The sequence below is a fragment of the Arabidopsis thaliana genome, chromosome 5, assembly GCF_000001735.4.
Source record: "Arabidopsis thaliana chromosome 5, partial sequence".
NCBI lineage: Eukaryota > Viridiplantae > Streptophyta > Magnoliopsida > Brassicales > Brassicaceae > Arabidopsis > Arabidopsis thaliana.
Window position 1 is genome coordinate 16,236,783 of NC_003076.8, and position 20,707 is coordinate 16,257,489.

A 20,707-nucleotide genomic window follows, 5' to 3' on the forward strand; every position below is an offset into this window, starting at 1 on the left:
GATCTTGTAGTAAAAAGGTTCACCTTTCTCACCCCACCGACATTATTAATTTCTTTTGTTTTTGTTTTCTGGTCCACGATCTTTAAATTCATGCACATTTTTTTGTCCTTTTGTCAATTAATAAAAACAGTGTTGTTCGTTAAAGATTGATAAAAGATTTTGTTTCCTTCTTCCTACTATCGTCTTGTTTATTAAAAAAAAAAAGACAAATATTTTTGTTTCACTGCTCCTATCTTCACATTCCAGGAGACTTCCTTTCAAAATTTTCTTAATTATAATTATTCACAAGTTTGACTTTTTCTGTTCAAATTTGGTTTAAGTCGGAATTGTAAATCGATTTACAGTTCTATAAATTTTGCCGACCAAAAAAGGCAAAACAAAACAGAGAAAGAGAAGGATAAAGAGACATGAGATTTCCTGTCACTTTACTTACGCGGACATAGCAAACATCTTTTTGATCATTCAGAGTTTTTTTTGTCCTATTACCACTTCAAATCCAAAAACAAAAGTTTATAAATTTATTTCCCTCAAAGTACCACTTAATCATCGACTTTTTGACCATTTCTCCATCTGGGTTTTATTATCTTCAGTTCTTTGTGTCACAACTCCAGTTTCTTTTTGTATTTTGTTGTTTTTTTCACAAATTGAGATTGTTGTTTCCTATAAGGTTTTGTTTTATTCTATTTATGGAAGTCTCTTGATTTCGCTTTTATAACCTCAAAAAGCATCTTTCTTGATAGCACCAAGTATGATTTGATCATCAAAAGGGTTTGGATTTGACAGGTCTCTATTTTAGGTTTGTTTTTGGTTAGAAGTTAAAACCAAAATAAAATCTTAACTTTTGGAAATGGGATCTGTTACTGGGTTTTACTCAAATGAAGTGTTTGAATTAGATCCTAAATGGGTTGTTGATCCTCAACATCTCTTTGTTGGTCCCAAGATTGGTGAAGGTGCTCATGCCAAAATCTATGAAGGAAAGTAAGTTTATTTCTTTATCAGATTAATTTCATCAAAAGTTTTACTCTGTATATGGTTCTGAATCCATTATTGTTTCCCTTTTTCTCGGCGATTGATCTGTTTGGACTGGTTCTGGTCTTCTTGAGCTTGTGTCTTAATCTTTGCATGTGTGAAAAATTGAAACTTTTTTGCTTCAATATATCTAGTCATTTGCATATCACTATATCAGTTTCAGTTTAATGGTTGTTGTTCAATGAGTTCAGAATAAAAAGAATTACTATGTTTGTATCAAAAATTTCAGAGAAATCTTTTCTCTAGAAATTTCAGAGCATTAGTGTGAATCTGTGGAGCGAATTCAATCATAAAGATAGTTTTCATAGATGTTATAGTTTGATGAAGATTGAAGAGTATTGAGAATGATGTAAAATGTGGTTTCTTGTTTAGGTATAAGAACAAAACAGTTGCTATTAAGATTGTTAAAAGAGGAGAATCTCCCGAAGAGATTGCGAAAAGAGAGAGCAGATTTGCAAGAGAGGTCTCTATGTTGTCTAGAGTTCAACACAAAAATTTGGTCAAGGTTCTGCTTCTTTGCATTTATCTAATCTCCAGTACATATTGCTACATAATTTGGTTAGAGACAAACACCAAAACGTTTTGATTTGGTATGTTTTGTAGTTCATTGGAGCTTGCAAAGAACCAATCATGGTTATAGTCACCGAGCTTTTACTCGGTGGTACATTGCGTAAATACCTTGTTAGCTTGCGTCCAGGGAGTTTGGACATACGTGTAGCTGTTGGATATGCCCTTGACATTGCTCGGGCGATGGAATGCTTACACTCTCATGGAGTCATCCATCGCGATCTCAAACCAGGTAATTGTTTACAATAAATCACACTTCAAGACATTATGAGTTAACAATAATGTTCTTATATCTTCTTGGATTGCAGAGAGCTTGATCTTAACTGCGGATTACAAGACTGTTAAACTAGCAGATTTTGGTTTAGCTAGAGAAGAATCATTAACCGAGATGATGACCGCAGAAACTGGTACATATCGTTGGATGGCTCCCGAGGTACTTAATGGAATCTTGCATTTTCTGTGTTCTGCATTTTTCTTTTGCTTCTAAGAACTTGCTTAATCACAAATTACGGTTAAACAGCTTTACAGTACGGTCACGTTGAGGCATGGTGAGAAAAAACACTATAACCATAAGGTAGATGCATACAGCTTCGCCATTGTCTTGTGGGAGCTTATCCACAACAAATTACCTTTTGAAGGCATGTCAAATCTCCAAGCCGCTTACGCTGCTGCATTCAAGGTTTCATTCTTGATTTTCAAGTGTTTCAACCATTTGGTTCTCCAACCGGACAATGTTTTTCTGATTGTTGTCTGCTTTATAATATTTCGGGTTAGAACGTGAGGCCAAGCGCAGACGATTTACCAAAGGATTTAGCAATGATTGTAACATCTTGCTGGAAAGAGGATCCAAACGATCGACCAAACTTCACAGAGATTATTCAAATGCTTCTACGTTGCCTCTCCACAATCTCATCAACTGAGCTTGTTCCTCCGGCCATTAAACGTGTTTTCTCGTCGGAAAACACGGTCTTGCCACCAGAATCGCCGGGAACTTGCTCATTGATGACTGTTAGAGACAAAGATCAGATTCCTACCGATGCAAACTCGGCGCAGAATGAAGTTAGAGGAAGCTTCTTCTTCTTCTGCTGCTAATATTTGATTTATTGGTTATAAAGTGAAACATGAGAGAATGTGGTTTGATATATCATATGTAATGTATTAATTTGAATGATAATAGCTTAGAGTTATTGTTATGAGTTTAACGTTTTTCCTAAAAATGTTCTTAACTTAAAATACCCAAAAAAAAAGAAGCAAAAAATCGCCGTTGCCGGGGATCGAACCCGGGTCACCCGCGTGACAGGCGGGAATACTTACCACTATACTACAACGACTTTGTTGCTAAACAAGACAGTTGTGTCAAATTAAATATATCTAATTACATATGCTTTGAAATATTGTTCAAGAAATTGTATCTTCTCCATTTCCATCTTTGACACTAGTATATTTAGAAACACAATCTCCAAATGATAGATTTCATCTTCATTTTTTTGGGTTTTCAAACTCTTAAATCTTTAAGTAAATCGAAGTTGATAAGCTATAACCAATTCAAGATCCTTAAGTAATCAAACACAATGTTTTCAAGACCAGTTCTGTAACCATTCCTTTTTCAATTTAAAGAAAAAAGCTCAAAAAGAGAGGATATCATTCTTTTAACCATAATGCAATGATTTAGGCATTTCATGACCATCTAAATTTGCTAGGAAAAAAATACAAACTAAAAACATGAACTCAAACGATATAAGCCTACTAATTAAGAATCATAGTTACACTTTTAATATAGTGGTTGACTACTCTCATAATTATGGAGATCAGTGGAATATATTTACATCTTTAACGTATTTCATATAAAGTCGTTCTTCGTGATATATATATATATATATATATATATATATATATATATATATAAATAAAATTATCCATGGTGAATGTGGCACAAACATGTTCGGCTTATACCAAATTTACATTAAAAAAAAAATTTGGTATAAGCTAAACTAAAAAATAGACTCATATTTAAAAACTCGTTTTCAGCATAAACGACCAAAAACAGTCGCTTAAACCTACACTTAAGCCTCCACAAATAAGCATATACGATTGATATGTTAATGTTACTATACTGTGATTTATCTTAGGCATGTCAATCACACTACCTCACCCCAAATCCAAAATCCTTAAAACTCGCGTATATTTTTTCTTACTTTTTCTCAATGTTTCTTCGAAAAAGAATAACAAACTTATAAATTTATAACATTTCTTATAAAATTTCAAACTACATTATATTATAGAGCCAACATTTGAATCAACTTCAATGCATTTTAAATATTTTCTAGTATATGACTATATGTAGATTTGTTTATGGTGCAGTCATCTAAAACTATTCGTTGTATTTCCAGTTAACACCAGAAAAAAAAAGAAACTTAAATTCGTTCATCATCTTACAGTAGGATGGTATTAAGAAAAAAATACACAAAGTTAAGACTTCAAACCCAAAAAATATTTTAAACATGTTGTAAACTTGTAATAAGTTTTACAATTTAAAAACATTTTCCCTTTATGGGCTTTTATTATCCAATAAATGCCAAAGCAGCTTCTTCTTCTTCGTCCCAAACGATGTCGTATTCTTCTTGACCTACGAATCACATTTCCTTTTTTACCCCAAAAAAACCCTGAAATCTTTTTATTTAAAGAAAAAAATCTGAGAACTGAAAAATCTAACCTTTTTTTTTGTTGGATTTACCAGCTGCAGAGATCAAAAACTTCGTGATTCATTCGAACAATCTAATTTTACCAGCTGCAGAGATCAAAAACTTCGTGATTCATTCGAACAATCTAATTCAGATTTATTATTGGGTCTGGTTATCTTTTTCTTACCATATTTTTTGTTTCCTCGTTAAGACGATTGTTTGGTAATGTCGTCACCAGACATTGTCGGAATTTTGGAAAACACGAAGGAACTTGATCGGTTAAGGAAAGACCAAGAAGAAGTTTTGGTTGAGATCAATAAGATGCATAAAAAGCTTCAAGCTTGTAAGTGTTTCTATTTAAACTTAATTTCTCAGAACAATTTTAGTAATTTATTTTTCTGTTCTAACAAATTTGTGATGATCTGAGACTAAATTTTTGTTTGTTGGGGATATGTTTGTGTTTGATTAGTTATTAATTATTATCAGTGAAAGTTTTGATTTTGGATCATGAAGTAATTAAAGAAAATTAATCTAGATTAGTGATTAATTTAGATACTGCTAAATTAAGCTTTGTTGTAATGTTGATGCAGCTCCTGAGATAGTTGAGAAGCCTGGTGATATTTCATTAGCAAAGCTTAAGAATTTGTACATTCAAGCGAAAGAGCTCTCAGAAAATGAAGTAACGTAAGCCATTTCTTCTTTATACTTGTTACAATGGTGAATGAATGAAAAAAAGTTAGAGACTTTGAATGGATTGTGGACTAATGTTACCACCAAATGACCTTTCTGATGTTTTGGCTTTGTGTTTAATGCGCAGCGTATCGAACATTTTGCTTACTCAGTTGGATTTGCTGCTTCCATATGGACCAACAGGGCAGCAAAGAAGAAAGTTAGGCGGTACACACAAGTTACTTTAATTGAACTGTAATGTTATTCTCTGGCAAAGACTTATGCTTGTAATGTTAATCACATAAGTGGTGGCAGAAGGTAATGATCAGAAGAGGAAGAGGATGAAAGTTGATTCAGATGTAATAAGACTTTCTCCTTCCATGAGAAATCAAATCGAAGCATATGCAAGTCTTAAGGGTGAACAGGTAATCTTTCTTATAATGCACCTGCTTTCGATATTGCGATCAGTTCCATTCTCACAATGTCTGATTTATGCAGGTTGCTGCAAGAGTTACTGCAGAGAGTGCTGATAAGGATGAATGGTTTGTGGTTAAAGTTATTCACTTCGATAGAGAAACAAAAGAGTAAGCCTTCGAACCTTTCTTCTGTATGATGTTATGCCTAATTTTTGAATATCACACAAATGCATATCTGATAGTTTAGTAGCTGAAACTTATTTGTTGCTGCCAACACACACAAAAGAGTTGTGCTTGTTAAGTGCAAAGGCTTCATCTATGAATCTAAATATGTTTAAAACTTTTTATCCAGAGTTGAAGTACTTGATGAAGAACCAGGAGATGATGAAGAAGGAAGCGGTCAGAGGTAAAACACATATGAAAACTTTTGAGTTGTGAATTGTGGCGTTGGGAAGTATACTGAGATTTATTCTTTTGGAATCTTTAGGACCTATAAGTTGCCAATGTTATGCATTTTACCATTCCCAAAGCGAAACGATCCTTCGAACACCCAAGAGTTTCCACCGGGTAAACACGTCTTAGCTGTATATCCCGGGACAACAGCACTCTACAAAGCAACTGTAGTAAGTACCCCACGAAAGGTTAGTTTTTTTGTCACAACCATATGCATCTATCTTTATAACTTGTCTTTTTGTCTGAAAACCACTAACCTCGAGCTATTGAACATGGATGTCAATTCCTCCAACATCAGAGGAAGTCTGACGAGTAAGTTCGTCAACCTTTTATGTTTGCTTTATACTGAAAATGGGGTCTTTTCATCTATATCATATAACAAGACTATTTGTCTGATTAGGTATTTGCTTGAATTCGACGATGATGAGGAAGATGGAGCATTGCCTCAAAGAACAGTACCTTTCCACAAAGTGGTAGCTTTACCAGAAGGTCATCGCCAGTGAAAGAAAACAACCCCGGTATCCATGATTACATCAGTCTCTTTGTAAATAAACCGAAAAGCGAGAAATGATCGAAGAATTCAGTATGCATGGCAAAAACGCGCTTAGATTGAGATAGAATCATCACGTTTGTGTGTGCAATTTAAGTTAAAGCTGTAACCTTTGTGTCAAAGGAGATGATGAAATGAGAAAACAAAAAGAGAAGCCTTTGTTTCTTTCACTTTGAGAATGTAGAAAAACAAAAAGGGATCTCTGTTCCAGTGAGTAGATTTTGACTCAAACCGTCTTTGAATTACAAAAAAAATTAACCTCGATCTCGTCTCTTGAAGCCCTTGTGTTCTGCTTCCAAGTATCTCTCTGTTAGACTCAAGAGACACAACTACTTATCTCTAGCAGTCAACCGAACAATCTCCAATTAGACCAAACCGAACCAATCCGAATGATTCAATTGAATGAACCATTAACACATGTTCGAACCAAACCGATACTCATCAGCCTTGAATTCGAATCTCCCGGTAGAGAAAATTTCTACCGATTAGATTGAACCGATTTTGAATATAAAATATTACATTAAAATTCAATAGTTTTACTAACAATATACAAAAATCACATTTAAATATATTTCAGATAAATATGATAATTAATTATTTTATTTCATTATTTTGTTTTCAATATCCTAAACCAAACCAAATCGAACTGAAAAATGGAATGTAGAGGTTTATCTTTGATAACCGGAAGGCAGATTTGATAACCGGAAGGCAGATTTATAAACTAAAAAGGAAGTTCCCTTATTGAGAAGCGTCACATTAACCAAAAATCATAGTAATGCATGGTAAGTAAGAAAACAAAAATTGGTATGAATGTTAAGTATGGTAAGTAAAATTAATGAAGGGAAATTAAGTATATATAGGAATGGAAACAAAAACATATCTCTCTCTCTATAAGAATGCCTAATGAAGTAAATGGTATCTCGACAATTCTCTCATAAGTCATAATGTCGTTCTTGTCAGTTCGTAGCCGGATAAATTTAGTCCGATTACTACGAACCAACAGAATTTTCACCGGAATTTGAAGCGATTTTGCTTCTTTATTTCGCTTTTTTCCTCCTTCTTCTTCTGTTGCTCCTGAGAAAACGATTGACTCGGTGGCTACTGAGTCGGTGTTAAACTCGGTGGTGAAGATCAACACTTTTTCTAGCAAGCCTAACATTTGTTATCCTTGGCAAAATAAGCCACAAAAAAAATCCAAAGGCTCAGGTATATATATAGAATGTGCATGCAATTGTATATATATTACGTACCAGCCTTGTATTGGTGCATGCAATTAGTATATTACGTATAGCAAGCCTTGTTTTGGTGTGTATAAGGCTATGATACTCATGTGGTAGCTATTCACATATTGGTATGTTAATTACTTTGATTTTAGGGTTTGTGATTCCGGGGAAGATGATTATTACAAACGCTCATGTGGTGGCTAATCACATATTGGTGCTAGTCATAAAGCGTGGCTCACCAAAGAAGTACAAAGCAGAAGTTAAAGCTATTGGGCGTGAATGTGATTTGGCTATTTTGGTGATCGAAAGCAAAGAGTTTTGGGAAGATATGAATCCTTTGGAGCTTGGAGACATGCCCTTTTTGCAAGAATCAGTAAATGTTATTGGCTATCCAACAGGTAATTTGACAAGTTTATTATGTTTTTGATTGGTAGATTATGTTATATATAATAATTCAGTTTTCCAGTTTGTGTTTTGAGACGATTTTTACTTCATTTAAGTTGGAAAACTCTCTCGGTTTTAGAGAAAATTAATACATTCTTAGCAAAATATTCAATGGCAGGTGGTGAGAATATCTCCGTTACAAAAGGTGTTGTGTCTAGAATAGAATCAATGGATTATGCTCACGGTGCCATTAATCTACCGGCAATACAAACAGATGCAGCAATGAACCCTGGCAATAGTGGTGGTCCGGTTTGCATAGGAAACAAAGTTGTTGGTGTAGCATTTCAAACCCTTGGACATTCTAATAACATAGGGTAAGTTTTTGGATGATATTGTTCTCTCTTTTTTTTTAGTGATTATAGTCAAAAGTTTAACTGAAAAGTTTGTGCATGTGGGTGGGCTTCACCAAACAGGTGCTTAATCCCAGCTCCAGTGGTTAAACATTTTATAACCGGTGTTGAAAAAACCGGTCAATACGTTGGCTTCTGCTCGCTAAATCTATCATACCAACATATGGATGCACAAACTCGTAGTCATTTTAAGATGAATTCTGAGATGACAGGGATCCTTATATACAATATTAATCAACATTCGGATGCTCTCAATATTCTTAAAAAATATGACGTTATTCTTTCAATCGATGGCGTTGCTATAGAAAATGATGGTACAGGTAATACACACACACATATATATATATATATATATATACTTAATTTGCTCCATATGTGTTGATGTTATTACTGAGTTCATATTAACTTGTTGGAGTTATTATACCAAACAGAGAAAGGACAAGGTTGGATGATTTGGTTTCTTTGAAGCAATTAGGTGAAACAATCTTACTTAAAATTTTAAGAGAGGGAAAAATGCATGAGTTCAATATTACTCTGAGGCCAGTAAGTCATATTAATTATTGTGAATCAATAAATCATTGGGATCACATTTTGTTAGTCTAAATTAACGGATGATTATTTGAACTAATTTGTGGTCATCTACTCTATGAAGGTGCAACGGCTAGTTCCAGCAGGTCAAATTGACAACAACCCAAGTTATTACATATTCGCTGGTTTTGTCTTTGTGCCTCTCCGTAAACAACATTTTAAAGGTTCCAACGGTGAACAAATTGTAGTGATTTCTGAGGTTTGTGCCTTTTCTTTTCTAATATAAATATGCCCAAAAAGGTTGGTGAAATGATCATCTATTTTTACTTCTTATTGTTAGAAAGGAATTGGGATAAGGTGAAATAAATATGTGCTAATAGCTAAATCTAAAAATTAGCAATGTTATCTTCGTCGTTTATAGTATAAACGTTAGAATTTTTGTTTCTTATTGTAGGTATTAGCTGATGTGATCAATGTAGAATACTACATGTACAAGCATTTGAAGGTAATCAACAAAGGATCAATAGTTATGAAGTTTATTAAAATGACTCTATTTCGGTGCAATAATATTTTTGTGATGGAAACAGGTGAACAGCGTCAACAAAGTGAAGGTGGAGAATCTAAAGCATTTGTGTGAACTCATAGAGAAATGTTGCACCAAGGATTTGAGGCTAGAATTAGGAGATGGTCGAGTAATAATCTTGGATTATCAGTTTGCGAAAAGTTCCACTTCTTTGATTTTGGAACGTCATAGAGTACCATGGGCCATGTCCAAAGATCTCATGACTGATCAATCGACCACTTGTTCGAGTACGAGATTATATTAATAGTATAAATTGAATTTAAGGTTCCCTAAACATTTGACCAAAAAAAAAAAAAAAGGTTCCCTAAACATTTACCGCTTCGGTTTAGAACCAGAAAATTTGTAATGTGTTACTAATCAGACCTAAAATGTCTATTGGTTGCGTTCGGTTAAATTTATTCGGTAAAGCTATCGTTTACACCAAAACAAAATTATTGAATACAATTCGGTTCGGTTCAATTTTGTTGTCCACGAATAATAGAGAGAGTCTATGCTTCCTTAAGCTTAAGTGAATCGGTGACGATGATGAAGGAGAAGGCGAAAGAAGGGAAGAGTCTGTTTGGGTCTCCGACGTTCGTTGATCTTGGAAACGGACGGCTCAGATGCGTCGAGACTGGTCACGAGGTTTTAGCGGGAGACGTAGAATCATACGCTCGTAACAAACGGTGTCGTTTAGGACTCATCAATCACGCTTTGTCTCTAGGAAAGCCTCCTCTCAACATGTTCTCGCAATGCCCACTTTCTCGGTTAGTCAAATAAGTTTCTCAAATTTTTGTGTGTTTCTGGGAAAATCAGATTTTTTTAGTTGGGGGTTAGGTTTATAAGAGTGTAAGATTGAATCATCCACAAATTCTACTAATCTCACGATTCAAGCTTTAATTTTGGAGGGTTATGATGTTTCTCTCTGTTTTGATTATTTTGTGAAACTTCGATTGTTTTCTGAGCAAGAAAGGATGAAACTTTCACTGTTTTGAGAGCTAAAAGTTGTGACTTTGGATTTCTCTAGAGTTTCAGATTGTATTAGCTCAAGTTTCGTTTAGATCCTTGCTTCATAGTTTCTGCTACTAGTAAAAAGCTGGTTAATTTTGTTTTTTCTTTAGACCACTGAGGAGCATTGGTTGTTAATTTCAGTCAGTGTGGAATACATTGAAAATGGTTATAAAAGTTATAATCTTTCTTCTGATTTTGAGCCTTTTGGCTTTGTTCGCAGCATCGAAAATGGTTTAAAGTTGTAAGCTTTCTTCTGGTTTTGCCAGTATTGAAAATGGTTACAAGTTATAAGCTTTCTCCCTGCTTTTGGCTATGTTCTCAGCTCGAAACTTGTGTGCAAGCTAACTGGAGATACTGTGAACAAGAACGAGGAACATATCTGGAAACACGTGAATGGGAAAAGATTTCTTCACAAATTAGGTCTATAAAAATTGTTTCTCCCATGATATCAGATTCATTGAAATCGTGTAATGAATCTTAGTTAGTATGTCTTGGCTTATAATGTTTTGATGTTGATAAATTTGATAGAGCAAGTGGAAAGAGGAGCTGGATCAAGCGGAAGGACTGAGGAAACACAAGTAAACAATCCAAGACACAATAAGGAAGATTCTGGTTCTGAGGAATCCGACTTTTGGATGCCTAAGTCAAGTTCTGATTCAGAGTTAGATGAAGAGACTGATGAAGAAAACTGTAAAGGTTGCTCTCTTTTGTTTTTTGGTTCTACTGTCATCTCATATCGAAACTTTAATTAGATTTGCATCTGATTTGGGTACAGGTTCTCATTGTGATGACAAAGAATCTGAAGAGCTCTCAGAAAGGTACATTACTATATTTGCTCTTCTCTTTTTTTACAATCATCCTTTTGATTGTGTCTCATAATAACTCAATTTGGTCTCTTCTACAGAACAAAGAGAATGTCACTAGAGATTGGACCAAGTAGCTTTGCTTCTAGGAAGAAAAAGAGTAAGAATGATGAGTTGTCTTAAGATGTTGTGGACAAAAAAAGAAAGAGCACAATTTTGTTTGTAAGAAAGAGCTCTTTTGAAAATTATGTGAGAGCTAAATTTCAAAACCGAATCATCCATAATCATTAATCACAAGTTCAAGCCAAATTTAAAGACGAAATGGAGGCAACTACGATTCGATTTTAGTCGTTCATATTGAACAAAGTAGAAAATGTAAACATGACTGTCATGTGAGGTAGAACAATGGTTTCACTCTTAGTATCTGTCTCTCACACGAGATTCATTCCTCCATAGCTTCACCAGCCACTTCTACAATTTCGACTCGCTCCAATAATGGTGTAATTTTGGTGAGTAGAACCTCTGTTTTCACAGAGAAACAAAAACAGTAAGAAGAAGAGGAAGATCGAATTAAACCAAGTTTAACACTTCAATAATCATGACTGATACCAGAGACGAGTAAGTGTTGCAACAAGTAGATTCTTACCGGTTTTCTTGGTGAATGAATAGCCTTTGCTGCTAACATAGGTTCTTGGGTTTGGTTCCATGTAATTCCTCAAGTATTCCTTGTGCCCCTGTCCCAAAATCATCTCAAACAATCAGTTTCAAATCGAAGATATAGGTAATCCAGAGTACTGGTTTTGTAGCGAATCACTTTGGTTTAGCTTAATATCTGTCAGTCATGAAGCAAACGAATTTCTAGATACTTCAGTTATCTATTAAAAGCAGAGGAAGATGGAGTATGACAAACCTTAGTGATCACACAGATATCCACATTGCTACCACTACCAAGGTCGTTGAATATACCAGAGCATATGGCTTCAGCAACCAACTTGATTCCTTCATCTCTCTGGAAGATTTGAGTCAATCATCAAACAAACAGCCAAGAAGAGATCTAAACAACATAAAGATAAATGTCTCTGCTTTACTTACAGTTAGACCTTCTTTATACTTTGCTTCAAACACTGACATGGCAGCAAGGGAACCAGAACCCATTGTAGCAAATGGTAGAGTGTCAGTAGAACCGTGTGGGTATATCTGCATTTTGACCAGAACATTAGAGATGGAATACAAAATGAAAGAACCTGAAAAAGGCTTTCTACAGCTGAGAATTTTGATCAGGAATTTGAAACTCACCGTGTGAAGATGAGGCCCGGTAATATCAACTCCACCAAGCACAAGAGCAGCTGAGACATGGCCTTGGTAGCTGAATGATACTTGAGAAGTTAAATTATGTATGCCTATTAGTAAAGATAACAATTTTCTGAGCATGGTGAAGCAAAAATACCTGAAAAGATGTTTTTTGAGAAGGGTCAATGCAGTAACGACTCGAGAATCTCGGCCAGTCTGGTATCTATGCAACCGCAGCTGTGAGCTGACCATATCTGAACAGTGAAATAGCAATCAAAATAACTTAAGCATTGGGTTTTGATCGAGTTAACAGAAGTTCCGAGAAATTCAACTTTGATCTAGGGTAGCAGTAAAGAAATTTGGAAGTTAAGAAAATTACCAGTTACTGCTTCAGTGTCAGCAGCGGTTCCTGCACCACAACAGTAAATGTTTGGTGCCATGTAGTGAATCTTCTCACAGTTCTTATCAGCCACAATAGGCCCTTCAGTTGCCCGTGTATCAGCCCCAAGTATTACACCATCCTATACAAAACAGATAAATGAAATCAGTAATCATCTAAAAGAGAATGTCACATCATAATCACATGTTTCATAAAATGTTGTAGAATATAGAGGTAAATAGACCATAAAAACATCAACGTGATGTCATATGGTCAAGGGTTGAGAAAGCAACAACACCTCAGACTTTCATGTTATCTTATCTAAAGCTATCAGGTGCCCAATTCACTGATAAGCAGCCATCCACAAACACAAGTTCAATCACATTTGCATCTTAGCCCACAATTCTTAAATCTTAGGTCACTATGTTCACTTCCATAGTTCCATAACTTGCAAACAACCAAAATAGAGCACTCACTATCCAACAATAACACTATGCTAACCATTCAAAAGCTATAAAAGAAAACCCAAAACCCATTACATTGTAGAGAATGTGAGATAGAAACAAAGACCTTAAATATCAATCCAACGATAGTCGTTCCAGTCTTGAGAAACGACGGCGCTTTAAGACCCTTCTGTGTCAGCATATCATTCCTTTTGCACAGATCGAAGCTAAACCCACCTTTTGGCGGTATATCGACGGAAGACTGCGACATTTTCCGATTCACCACTCTACAAAATGAGGAAAAATCAAATCATCACCCAAACAAAAAAAAACGAGTAACGAAGTGAAATTTGAATCTTGAGAAGCAAAATTCGAGAACCAAAGCTAGCTAGCTGATGATACGAAACCAGAAGAACAGAGTGTAGAAACTAATAATCACATACTAACAACAGATTTTTTGAAAACTCCTGAAATAAAATCAACTCAAAAAGTTGGGATCGAGATCGCTCAAGGATAGGTAAAATCGTGTTCGAATCACCAAAATCGAGAAGATAGAATCCAGGGAGACGACAGTATGAAGAATAAAAGTGAAAAATCTAAGCTTATAGAAGAGTGATGTTACCTTTACTTGAAGGTTTTGCTGAGAGGAAGGAAGCTCGAATCGGAGAAGAAGAAGAAAGCAAGCAACTTTAGCAGAGAGTTTTCTTCTTCCTCAATTAAACTATTTTTGAGGCTCTATTATAAATGGGCCTATCTTTACTTTAATGGGCTTAACTTCTGTCAAAATGAGCCCATTTGTTAACTCCCTAATGATTATGTGACTTCTAATTGTGTGTGTGTTTTTCTTGACATCATCACTTCTAATTGTGTGTTTGCATTTGCAAGGTCTGGATTTGTTTGTTTTTTATTCAGTTTTGAGATCAATTTGATTTTACGAACAAATAACATTGACAGAAATATAAAATAAAATGTAATTAATACTATATTGATAATATAGATATAATTAAATCTTAAACTTTAGATTTTATTTTACCATCCGTTATTAACACATCGATAACACTAACACAAACTACTTTAAATAACCCCAAATCTCACAATTTCAATACTTTATTCCCAATATTTTTAATCTATAAGTAGGGGTGATCCAATACTTATATATTTTTCCTATAGTAATATAAAATGGATTATGGAACTTGAAACATAGTATGCAAAGGTAACATGGTTACAAAAACGAAAGCAGCAATAATCGTTCAAAAAAAAAAACTGATAATTCTTTTATTTCAGATAACAATTTCAAAGAAAAAAACAACAACAACAACAACATGAAAAGTTTGCAGGAGCAACAACAACATAAATCAAGAAAAAGCAACAAAAAGAAGAAAAACAGACACAAGTAAAGAGAATTTGAAGAATCCCAACTTCTTCGAATTAGATGCAATTGAGAGCTGCCTTATTCGCCTTTTTCGAAATCAAAGCACTTTGCATCGCCAAATGCATCTCAATCTGCATCCTCTCCACTTCTCTTTGAGCCTCTAACATTGCAGCTAACTCCGAATTCATCGAGTTTTTACTTCCTTCTCCTTTTTGATCTTCTTTCTTTGCCTCTTCCTCTTTCTTACATGAGTGTAAATGCGTAGCGTAATCACATTCCTTGCAATAATACGACCAGAGATTATCCGGTACAATGTCTTCACAAACATCGCATTTGGAAACTAAACCGGGTTGGTTATAAGGAGAACCGTAAAGAAGAGTAAGTGGATGTGGGTGATCTTCACGCTTCACTGTTTCAGGCATTGAAACACATCCGACATGTACATCGTACTGACAGATTGAACAGTTGTACGTGAAACTTGATCCGTATTCGCCGCAAGCATTACACGTGTACGTTGACTTTGGGGAATAGATTAAAGTCAAAGTGTGGGGTTGGTGAGATTTGTGGTTGGTTTCACGTGGAAGTTCAAAACATGACTTGTGCAAGAAGTAATCACAATCTGATGACTTTGTGCATTTGAAAGCTGCACCAACCAGATCGAGATCACAACCGGAGCAGATGATTTCGTCTTTGGCTTCGCATTTGTGACCGCGCAATGGATGGTTGTGACTCGGGTGCCTCACCGATTGTCGTGAAGACATTGTTTTATTCAATGTTCTTGATTTAGTATTGAGAGGCGTTTTGTTTGTGTTTGTGTTTGTGATTGTAATTAGCTTAGGATTTCAATCTATTTATAGCGTTAATGGAGAAGACTTAGTGATATTGAGTCTTGGTTTTGAATTTGACTATCAAACCAAGTTGTAGTTTATAGTGATTAACTATATAATTGGGAGAACAATGTCACGCTTTAAGTTATATATATATATAATATATTATATATTAAGTATATAACAAAATGGTTCATTTGGGATTCGAAGTCAAGAAATGCATTTCAAAGTCAAGAGATGCATTATGCATGGAATTAGTTTGCGATCTTGTTCACGCATCTGAGTTTTTTTTAAATGTTATAACTATAATTAGCTAATTAACCTGTTGAAATTCAAGATAAATCAAAATAAATATTGTTCTATCATTAGCAAGTTGGGGATAAATACATTAACGTTGACATAGTGACGGATGTAAAAGTCAAACTAATCACAATGCTTTGACTCTAATTAATTAAGGCTGATATCCACCGTCTACTCCTTCGTTTCGTTTCGTTTCGTTTCGTTTCATACAATAATGTTTTTTGGAATGCATACATACTATATTGTAAAATGATTGAATTACACTTTTTTATAAGAAATGATAAAAAATGATAAAAGAATTGGTGGAGATACAAAAATAAGAGATGCTCGAAATAATAATAGAATTGTGAAAACAAAAACAACAACGCATTAAAATAATATGATTGTTTTATTAAAATCATAAATATATATATATATAAAAAAACAAAATATAAATTAACATATTTTAGTTAGTTTATATCTTTGTAATCGATTCGATTATGTTACGCTCACAATCACAAGTTTGAAAATCTTCGTGTGGGATGAATCATAATGGATCCTGTAATAGAAATGTCATAATAAACAGATTACGGAATCCTTGATTATTGATATGGTTTCCTTAGTCAAAAAAATTAGAATCACTGGGGAACAGTAATGGAATTCAATCATGCAAAAATAACTTGTCAATTTATGTTAATATTATGTAAGAGATCCTCATGATTCGAATTGTGATTCATTCATGTAGCAGTTTCACCGATGATCTTATGTGTTATAAATTAGATTAATATTCAGACAAGGTCACACTCACACATTGACATTACATACGATCAAACTCGGTTTCTTACGGTACCATGTCGCGGTTTGGAGAAAACAATGGCAAGGGCATTAAGCCCCTGCCAAGAACAATTCGAGTTCGCATGTTTGACAACTCGGAATTAATCAGAAGGTTAAAGAGGACGACACTTATCGGAAAGATTATGAATCCTGACGTTCAGAGTGTTGGATCACTAGTTTTGATGATGCCTAGAATCTGGAAACTAGAGGGTCAAGTGGTTGGGAGGGACTTGGGATTGGGAACGTTCAGGTTAGATTTCGAGAGAGAGGAAGATATTCTTGAGGTGATGAAAACGGAGACTTTCAATTATAATCATTGGATGCTTTCTATTGTAAGGTGGGAACCGATTATACACAAGGACTACCCATCGGCCATCACATTTTGGGTCCGAATCGTGGGTGTTCCTCGGGATTTCTGAACTGATCAGGATTTCCGGAGAATAGGGAATGAGCTAGGAACTGTTCAAACCTTTTCGGCTACTGTGCTTCTTGTTTTAGTCTTCGCCATGATGAAGAATCTTGCCCACACAGCGACTTGCACAATCATGTTTCGACACATGACGAGTGATTCGAGTCAATCGAACTAAGATGGTTCACATTTGGGATTCAAAGTCAAGAGATTCATGCAACTATTTTCCGAACTCATCCAGGCATCTGAGTTTTTACTTTTATAATGTATGTCGTAATATCGAATTATCATTATCAAGTTGAAGAGTGTGAATCTAATATTAAGCACAATGCTTGACTCTTAAGGCCAATAGATAACTAAAAATGACGATTTAACAAAGTACTCAAATCAAAACTCTTACACTACAAAATAACCCTAAAGATTCTATTTGCGGAATTTGGAAGTAAATATTCCAAAATTACTTAAAACTCAGTCTCACATACTACTAGCATATGTCTTAACTACTCTCAAGTCTTCAACAGTCAATTCTCTAATGAGAAAATCAGTTTTTAGATCTTTAATGACTGATAAAGAACAAACCTTTGATGAAAAAGTACAACATTTGTTTGGTAATTTGTGAAAAACCTAACTCATACGCAGGAGTCATTATCAACATAACTTTTGGCATTATTCCTGATTAAGGATTCTTATTTGTAGATCATAAAACCTAACTCATACGCAGGAGTCATTAAAATGTAGAAAACCCAAATTTGTAAAGAACTAAACCTCTAGTTACACAAACTTCATCTTGCAGTTTCTTTGTTAATCCACAAAAGTCAAAAAAAAAAAAATTATCTTCTTTTTCATTTCCTATAATCCATGTACTGAACCAAAACCGGTCGGATCTTTCTAGTCAAAATTGTAAGATAATCCGAGTAAACAATGGGTACCAGGTTTTCTCCTTGTCATTTCCTAATATACTCACAATCTGGGACAAGGAGTTGAGTATATATGTACCTGGACTACTCAGCTAGCGAGTTTCCTTGCGCTCTGGACTGCGACAACAAAATAATGCAATCTCCAAAGCAGTACTTTGTCCTGGAACAGACATTTGTTTTGAATTGTGTTATAATTTTCCATATGAACGAGATTGGACCATAAATTTATGTCAAGAAGCCCACCTCCTCCTCCATGTTGATGACGAAAACATCATCAGGCATTTCTTTCCCCAAAGCTACATAGTGGTTTTTGATGATTCCAGCAACACGTTCAAGATTTTTTGCAGGTAGTTCCTTAATTGATTTCTGAAGATCTCGCTTCTCTCCACGGCTCATAGGTCTGTTGATAGACTTAACAAACAAACACATGAGTAATAATTGAAAGTAGATTGTATATCTATATATATATATATAGAGAGAGAGAGAGAGAGGAGAGACAAGAAATTGTACATTATACCTGCAAGTGGTTACCACATTGTCAAGTAGCTTCTCAAGGTGCTGCTGTCTCTCGTTCAACTAGTCAAAGCAGAGAGAAAAGAATACCATTATATGTTTTGGGATCTCGAAATGTGAACAGAAGAAGAAAGTTCCTTAGAGAGTATTACTCTGGCAAGTAGATCACTTGAATGTTTGCCCACTATTTCCTTAACAAGACTAGGATCAGACTTCATAAGTAATCGTAAATCATCTTCCACCTAAGGAAACAAATGTGAGTAACAAAAATGATTCCATAAACATCTATCAGACACAGAATGCATGAACCACATCATCTCACCTCTTTACACCTAGGATCCTCAGGAATCACAGACTCAGCATTGGTTGGTAAGGTTGACCGTTTTTTATTACTCAACTGAGACATCAGATACATTGAATCAACACGAGACTGCATCTGCAAACAAATTGCATAGCTAATATTAATGTCTCTTATAGCTACGCGTCATGATACCAATTATGATTTTCAAGTATAACTCAGTGTACCTCATCAACTTCTGGAATGGAATTCAACACACACTGCCTTAACAAGGCATTCAACTTCTCCTGTTTGACATCCGACAACTCAGCTCCTATAATCTCAGCAGAAGACTTCTTAGCATCCACATGGTTATGATGAGGTATCTTCTCTTCTTGAGACAAGAGCTCTTCTACTTGAGCTCTGTAGTAGCCAAAAAAGTCTGGTCCAGTTCTATTGCTCTCCAATGAAGGAGTCATTTCTTCCGCAGCTCTTTTACTCATCGCTGATTCAGGAATATAACAAAAGCAAATCTCAGCACCAGATAGAGAACTCAGACACAATTGTCGATAAATGTTGAACAATACTTCACTATACCTACATTATCTTTGCGTATAATCAAAACATTAGCACACAAATCTTCACCTAAAACCCAATTTCTTAGATCAACAACATCAGTTCATCAAATTCTATGCCCTGAGGGTAAATAGAATCCCAGAGAAAGCCTCATGCACCAAGATTTTGACCATAACACCGCATTCAATTTTGATGTGGGACACTATACATCCATCAATTTCACAAGCATCGATGAAACAATTTCACAGTGAGGTTCAGATACACAAAAGAAATCGAATCTACCACGAAAACAAAGGAGAAAGATAGAAATCGTTTAGTATATAAGCATCGACATATGTAAATTAGGGTTAGGTACAAGAAAACGAGACGAGCCACGAGACGAGCGATTTCAAAACCAACATTGTCAAAAAGATCTTGTTCTATAAATAGAGAAGTAAAGGAAAGGAGCGAGAAGGACGCTCACCGACTATGAAATCGGAGAAGTCGCCGGAGATTAGAATCGCACCACCGGGTAAAAAGGAACAGTTAACACTGCGATGAAGTAGAGGAAACAACGATTCTAACGGAACGGGAATCGTCATCTTCTAGAATTTTGATGATCTTTATCATACCTACGAATTTAGACTGCTTGCCGTTTTGATGGCTAGCAATAAATGAATGTATGCCGTTTCTTTAAGTAGACACGCACTGACGCACTTCACACTCACACGTGGTCCATTTAGGCCGTTATATGCAGTACATGTTTTTTTTTTTTTTTTTCATTTTTGGTTTAGTCACAGTACATTTATGTTATACCCATTTTGATATTTGTTTACTTTATTTCAAAATACATAGTTTGCATTATTCATTTTGTTTCACATCACATAAATTTAATGTATAGAATTTATTTTTAATTAGTTGCATTAAAAAATAATGTGGAAGAAAGCCATTGTTTTACAGAATCCATTCTAAATTAAGTCCTCAAAAAAACTCAATATGTAATCAGGTTTCTAATTCAGAATATTTCAAATAGTATGTGTAAAACATGTAAAAGATATTTCCACTGTTTTGTATTTTAATTTTGTAAGTTTTCTTTATTTGGTAATTGATTGTTAATATATAGTAAAATGATTAATTAGATACTTCATTTGAATAATTCAACTTTTAAATAGATGAATACAATATTGAATATACAACATGAGTTCGATCCAAACCCACCATATATTAACAATCAATTACCCAATAAACAGTTGAATAGAAAAAAAGAGAAAAGAAAAAGTAACATCTACCATATATATCATTAAATCAGATTAATTTTTCTCTCTT

The 20,707-nt window shown here is 34.7% G+C and overlaps 8 protein-coding genes and 1 non-coding gene across 22 annotated transcripts; 5 read left to right on the plus strand and 4 right to left on the minus strand.

Annotated features, from left to right (window-relative positions):
• Positions 1–173: 173 nt before the first annotated feature.
• AT5G40540 (Protein kinase superfamily protein) lies at positions 174–2,819 on the plus strand. 4 transcript variants are annotated; one of them, NM_123418.5, is made up of 6 exons: positions 174–978; positions 1,402–1,534; positions 1,633–1,828; positions 1,905–2,029; positions 2,117–2,275; positions 2,371–2,819. In NM_123418.5, exons 1-6 carry the CDS (start codon positions 848–850, stop codon positions 2,686–2,688), a joined length of 1,062 nt encoding a protein of 353 aa, NP_198870.1. In that variant the 5' UTR covers positions 174–847; the 3' UTR covers positions 2,689–2,819. The 4 variants fall into 4 exon arrangements, with proteins under 4 accessions (NP_198870.1, NP_001331583.1, NP_001331582.1 ...); NM_001344338.1 differs by having other exon boundaries at positions 199–1,534; NM_001344339.1 differs by having other exon boundaries at positions 199–978; positions 1,402–1,828.
• Positions 2,820–2,855: 36 nt separating this feature from the next.
• Positions 2,856–2,927, minus strand: AT5G40545. Its single transcript has one exon. It is a non-coding gene; the product is annotated as a tRNA-Asp (tRNA).
• A 1,299-nt stretch (positions 2,928–4,226) lies between these two features.
• On the plus strand, positions 4,227–6,628 carry SGF29b (SGF29 tudor-like domain-containing protein). 4 transcript variants are annotated; one of them, NM_001203513.2, is made up of 9 exons: positions 4,227–4,620; positions 4,868–4,961; positions 5,095–5,174; positions 5,262–5,371; positions 5,445–5,530; positions 5,715–5,768; positions 5,850–6,003; positions 6,114–6,127; positions 6,216–6,628. In NM_001203513.2, exons 1-9 carry the CDS (start codon positions 4,503–4,505, stop codon positions 6,316–6,318), a joined length of 813 nt encoding a protein of 270 aa, NP_001190442.1. In that variant the 5' UTR covers positions 4,227–4,502; the 3' UTR covers positions 6,319–6,628. The 4 variants fall into 4 exon arrangements, with proteins under 4 accessions (NP_001190442.1, NP_001330202.1, NP_001330201.1 ...); NM_123419.4 differs by having other exon boundaries at positions 4,286–4,620; positions 5,253–5,371; NM_001344341.1 differs by having other exon boundaries at positions 5,253–5,371; positions 5,850–6,127.
• A 126-nt stretch (positions 6,629–6,754) lies between these two features.
• On the plus strand, positions 6,755–9,737 carry DEG13 (protease Do-like protein; the record flags this gene model as incomplete). Its single annotated transcript, NM_001344343.1, has 9 exons — positions 6,755–6,835; positions 7,445–7,571; positions 7,741–7,986; positions 8,151–8,346; positions 8,446–8,702; positions 8,798–8,925; positions 9,035–9,169; positions 9,365–9,415; positions 9,498–9,737. The coding sequence occupies 9 exons, from the start codon at positions 6,755–6,757 to the stop codon at positions 9,735–9,737; spliced, it is 1,461 nt and encodes a 486-aa protein (NP_001318714.1).
• A 240-nt stretch (positions 9,738–9,977) lies between these two features.
• AT5G40570 (Surfeit locus protein 2 (SURF2)) lies at positions 9,978–11,608 on the plus strand. Of its 2 annotated transcripts, NM_001085217.1 has the most exons (6): positions 10,004–10,239; positions 10,704–10,724; positions 10,806–10,903; positions 11,012–11,179; positions 11,259–11,301; positions 11,388–11,608. In NM_001085217.1, exons 1-6 carry the CDS (start codon positions 10,016–10,018, stop codon positions 11,467–11,469), a joined length of 636 nt encoding a protein of 211 aa, NP_001078686.1. In that variant the 5' UTR covers positions 10,004–10,015; the 3' UTR covers positions 11,470–11,608. The 2 variants fall into 2 exon arrangements, with proteins under 2 accessions (NP_198873.2, NP_001078686.1); NM_123421.4 differs by lacking the exon at positions 10,704–10,724 and having other exon boundaries at positions 9,978–10,239.
• PBB2 (20S proteasome beta subunit PBB2) lies at positions 11,504–14,143 on the minus strand (the record flags this gene model as incomplete). Of its 4 annotated transcripts, none has more annotated exons than NM_123422.4 (9): positions 14,021–14,143; positions 13,526–13,685; positions 12,956–13,097; positions 12,734–12,830; positions 12,583–12,652; positions 12,379–12,483; positions 12,197–12,295; positions 11,933–12,020; positions 11,504–11,808 (listed from the first exon to the last, which is right to left on the minus strand). In NM_123422.4, the coding sequence occupies exons 2-9, from the start codon at positions 13,667–13,669 to the stop codon at positions 11,729–11,731; spliced, it is 825 nt and encodes a 274-aa protein (NP_198874.1). In that variant the 5' UTR covers positions 13,670–13,685; positions 14,021–14,143. The 4 variants fall into 4 exon arrangements, with proteins under 4 accessions (NP_198874.1, NP_851108.1, NP_001318715.1 ...); NM_180777.3 differs by having other exon boundaries at positions 13,842–14,023; NM_001344344.1 differs by lacking the exon at positions 14,021–14,143 and adding an exon at positions 13,778–13,995 and having other exon boundaries at positions 11,518–11,808; positions 13,544–13,685.
• A 392-nt stretch (positions 14,144–14,535) lies between these two features.
• On the minus strand, positions 14,536–15,652 carry AT5G40590 (Cysteine/Histidine-rich C1 domain family protein). Its single transcript, NM_123423.4, has one exon. It carries the CDS (start codon positions 15,529–15,531, stop codon positions 14,827–14,829), a length of 705 nt encoding a protein of 234 aa, NP_198875.1. The 5' UTR covers positions 15,532–15,652; the 3' UTR covers positions 14,536–14,826.
• Positions 15,653–16,686: 1,034 nt separating this feature from the next.
• On the minus strand, positions 16,687–20,047 carry AT5G40600 (bromodomain testis-specific protein). 4 transcript variants are annotated; one of them, NM_001344345.1, is made up of 8 exons: positions 19,866–20,047; positions 19,424–19,680; positions 19,075–19,331; positions 18,872–18,985; positions 18,702–18,791; positions 18,554–18,612; positions 18,280–18,436; positions 16,687–18,196 (listed from the first exon to the last, which is right to left on the minus strand). In NM_001344345.1, exons 3-8 carry the CDS (start codon positions 19,327–19,329, stop codon positions 18,125–18,127), a joined length of 747 nt encoding a protein of 248 aa, NP_001330987.1. In that variant the 5' UTR covers positions 19,330–19,331; positions 19,424–19,680; positions 19,866–20,047; the 3' UTR covers positions 16,687–18,124. The 4 variants fall into 4 exon arrangements, with proteins under 4 accessions (NP_001330987.1, NP_198876.2, NP_001330986.1 ...); NM_123424.2 differs by lacking the exon at positions 19,424–19,680 and adding an exon at positions 19,758–19,821 and having other exon boundaries at positions 19,075–19,378; NM_001344347.1 differs by lacking the exon at positions 19,424–19,680.
• Positions 16,728–17,297, plus strand: AT5G40595 (uncharacterized protein; the record flags this gene model as incomplete). The annotated part of the gene is made up of 2 exons (NM_148064.1): positions 16,728–16,994; positions 17,139–17,297. 2 exons carry the CDS (start codon positions 16,728–16,730, stop codon positions 17,295–17,297), a joined length of 426 nt encoding a protein of 141 aa, NP_680369.1.
• Positions 20,048–20,707: the final 660 nt, after the last annotated feature.